The sequence below is a fragment of the Vigna unguiculata genome, chromosome 3 (assembly GCF_004118075.2).
Source record: "Vigna unguiculata cultivar IT97K-499-35 chromosome 3, ASM411807v1, whole genome shotgun sequence".
In the NCBI taxonomy this organism is placed as follows: domain Eukaryota; kingdom Viridiplantae; phylum Streptophyta; class Magnoliopsida; order Fabales; family Fabaceae; genus Vigna; species Vigna unguiculata.
Window position 1 is genome coordinate 4,053,223 of NC_040281.1, and position 2,871 is coordinate 4,056,093.

Below are 2,871 nucleotides of genomic sequence, written 5' to 3' on the forward strand. Positions count from 1 at the left end.
AAACTGGTATATACGTCGTGTAAAAGAATAACCTAAAAATGGGAGCAATGATGAGACCAAAATCCTATAAGTTGGCTCAGCATAAAGTTTGTTGATTATTGTTGCTATCATCTACTCACATAGCCACCAAATCCTACACCACGATAATGGTGGATATACCAGAGGCTTTTTAGGGTTCTCATCAAACATCTATGGTGGAGAAATCCATGTGGTTCCTTAATTCCAAGGGGAATGAATATGTTGTTTAAGGACCACCTTTGACATCTATTCTACAATATCCTCTTCTTATCCATATCCATTTCTCATCCATCTCTTTCAATTCTGCTACTTCCTATTCACCATATACTTTAGTTCTTCGTATGTAAATACGGTATTATCGTCGTAATCAAATGAATACTATATTACCATACTTTTTGCTTCTCTTTCCATTCTATTTCATTTACTTTTTCTAGTTTAGACAAGTATATATTTGTAAACTTTTCTTTTCAAAACCCTATTTGGGCTCCTTCTTCCTACACCCCATGATTTTGACATTCACCCCCATGAGAAGTTCAAAGGCAAAACACCACACACTAATAATAAGAAAAAGCAGAAACACAGTTCCTGTAATATCTCCTTGGAACAAGATTTGGGGACACCTTCTATTTTATTATTTATTATTGTAACACAAAAAAACAGAACAGAAATCACACATAACAGAAACTAATAACAATGGGACAGACATTGATCTATATTGTATGACTTATATCTTCTGCCCCCATTAGCCCTCCTTTAAGATTTTGCATTAGTTTGAACATCAACACATGGTGGCACAGAGAGAGGGAGAGAAAGAGGCAAGTGCTCATGTATTTTTATCCTTCATTAAACTTCTCAACCCTCCTTAATTATGTTGTACTTGTTGAGTGCTAGCTTCCCTTGTTTTGTTTTCTGTTTGGTCCTGTTTTTTCTGTGCTTCCTCAACTTTCTTCACTCCCTTCTTCTCTCCAATCTCAATGTCCACAAATCCACCACTGTTCGCTGCATGATTCTCACTGCTCACTGCCGTGTTGGCGTTTTCTTCATTCGTAGCATTGTCTTTGTGTTCTGGCAGCTTTTGATCCTTACTTGGAGTGTGCTTTCTGTATATAAAATAGAGCACTATCTGAATTGTTCCAAATGTGATACCCACGAAGTTCGGAAGCTGTCCAAAAAAAAAAAAGAGAAAAAGAAAATAATCGTTATACACAGTAGTACTATTTATCAATAAAGATGCAGCATATCCCTGAATCCAAAATGAGTTGTCATTTTTATGTTGGATTTTTTGAGTACTTACTGTAACATAGATGTCCCTCAGGAGAATACCGTATGCCAACCACATAATTGCACTCACTGTGAGAAGGAGTGAAAGAGTAATAGGCATGAACTCTACACTTTTCGTGCGAATAACCACTTTCTGGAATTGAACAAGACGAATTCAGTAAATCATGACATATAAAAAACTAACCTATAATTGAAGAGTGTTTATTTTTGAGCTTATGACAATATCAAACATATGAATACGAAGTCATAGAGTAAGAGGTTAAATCCTTAATTAAAGTTTTTGACTCATTCTATATATATACTCACAATGATGCTCAAAGGTGCTGCAAAAACACTGGTAGAAAGAACTACACAGATCCACCCAAGAAGCTCAATACGTGCTGTTCGTTCTTTTGCTAGAACGTGAGTGAGAAGAACAACCAAGAAAATGACTCCAACGTTGAACAAGAAAATCATCTTGAAGGTAAAAAACTGCAAGTCCAACATACTCTCGAATTAACCATACATATATATATAAGAAAAAGTTATGACAGAGACATAATAAGTGTCACAGAGATAAATTTAACAATATGTTCATACGCACCCTAGCTTTCCTGGGACAGTAAGTTATATAGATGACAAGGTAAACTGTCTCTATGAAACAACCAAATGCGTTGATGGTGATAAGAAGTATTTCTCCTGTCTTTATGTAAGCATAAAAAATCCAAAGCATTGAGGTGAAGAGTGCAGCAACGTAAGGAAGTGATTGGAAACCTTCTGTGGTTTTCTTCTTACAAACTCGATAAAACGTTGGTCTGCAAAATCCATATGCAAGAGATTCAATTTCTACTATAGTACTAATGTTATTGCTTCATTACACATATAAATTCACAGACACATGTAAATGAACAAGTGTTTTACTTACACTGGTGCTAGAAAGCAACAGAAGGAGACTAGGTTACCTACAACCAACGTTCACAAATTCAAAAAAAGTATATCAGTTCATCTCTTCAAAAGGTAAGACATGTATAGAAAAACTAAATTTTGATTATTTTTAGCCTTCATACCCAAAATTCCAACAGCAAAAACATAAGGGGCATCGTTAGCCATGGTTTCGTAATATGTCTGAGAAATACTACTCCCTTGATGGAAAAAAGAGAAGAGAGGAAGGTAACTCTAGTTTTGTGTGCCACGGAGGAAAAGGGAAATGAACACCCTTATATATATATAGAAGGTAGGAGTTTTTCCATGCATGAAGAGATAGTGAAACACATTATGTTATGAATTCAATCAATGATATTGATGACTAAGTTCTAAGTTACTTTGAAGGGCATGCATCTAATTTTTGTGCCAACTCAACACATTATTGTAACTAGTTGGTGTGATGTAGTTCTTCAATTAATAGTTGGGCCAACCTTGACTTATAATTGTATCTTTTCCGATGCAAAAAACCTTCCCTCACGTGACCCATCTCCATTATTTGCACTCTCCTCTCATATTCAGAAAGTGTCACTCATTTTGTTGCCTGTGTTAGGACTTGGTACCTTCATCATATTTCGATGATGTTCAATCCGCCGCCAAATAACACTTGCT

At 35.6% G+C, this 2,871-nt stretch overlaps 1 protein-coding gene across 1 annotated transcript; it reads right to left on the reverse strand.

Moving 5' to 3' along the window:
• Positions 1-613: 613 nt before the first annotated feature.
• Positions 614-2,492, reverse strand: LOC114177517 (bidirectional sugar transporter N3-like). The gene is made up of 6 exons (XM_028062895.1): positions 2,346-2,492; positions 2,204-2,240; positions 1,883-2,093; positions 1,606-1,770; positions 1,313-1,432; positions 614-1,180 (listed from the first exon to the last, which is right to left on the reverse strand). The coding sequence occupies exons 1-6, from the start codon at positions 2,386-2,388 to the stop codon at positions 881-883; spliced, it is 876 nt and encodes a 291-aa protein (XP_027918696.1). The 5' UTR covers positions 2,389-2,492; the 3' UTR covers positions 614-880.
• Positions 2,493-2,871: the final 379 nt, after the last annotated feature.

Bases quoted from the DNA above. Each gene is read 5' to 3' on its own strand.
- LOC114177517 (XM_028062895.1), bottom strand. From the start codon at position 2,388: ATGGCTAACGATGCCCCTTATGTTTTTGCTGTTGGAATTTTGG. The intron at 2,241-2,345 runs GTATGAAGGCTA...CGTTGGTTGTAG, and splicing joins TTTTGCTGTTGGAATTTTGG to GTAACCTAGTCTCCTTCTGT. The intron at 1,181-1,312 runs GTAAGTACTCAA...TTTTTTGGACAG, and splicing joins TGAGGGACATCTATGTTACA to CTTCCGAACTTCGTGGGTAT.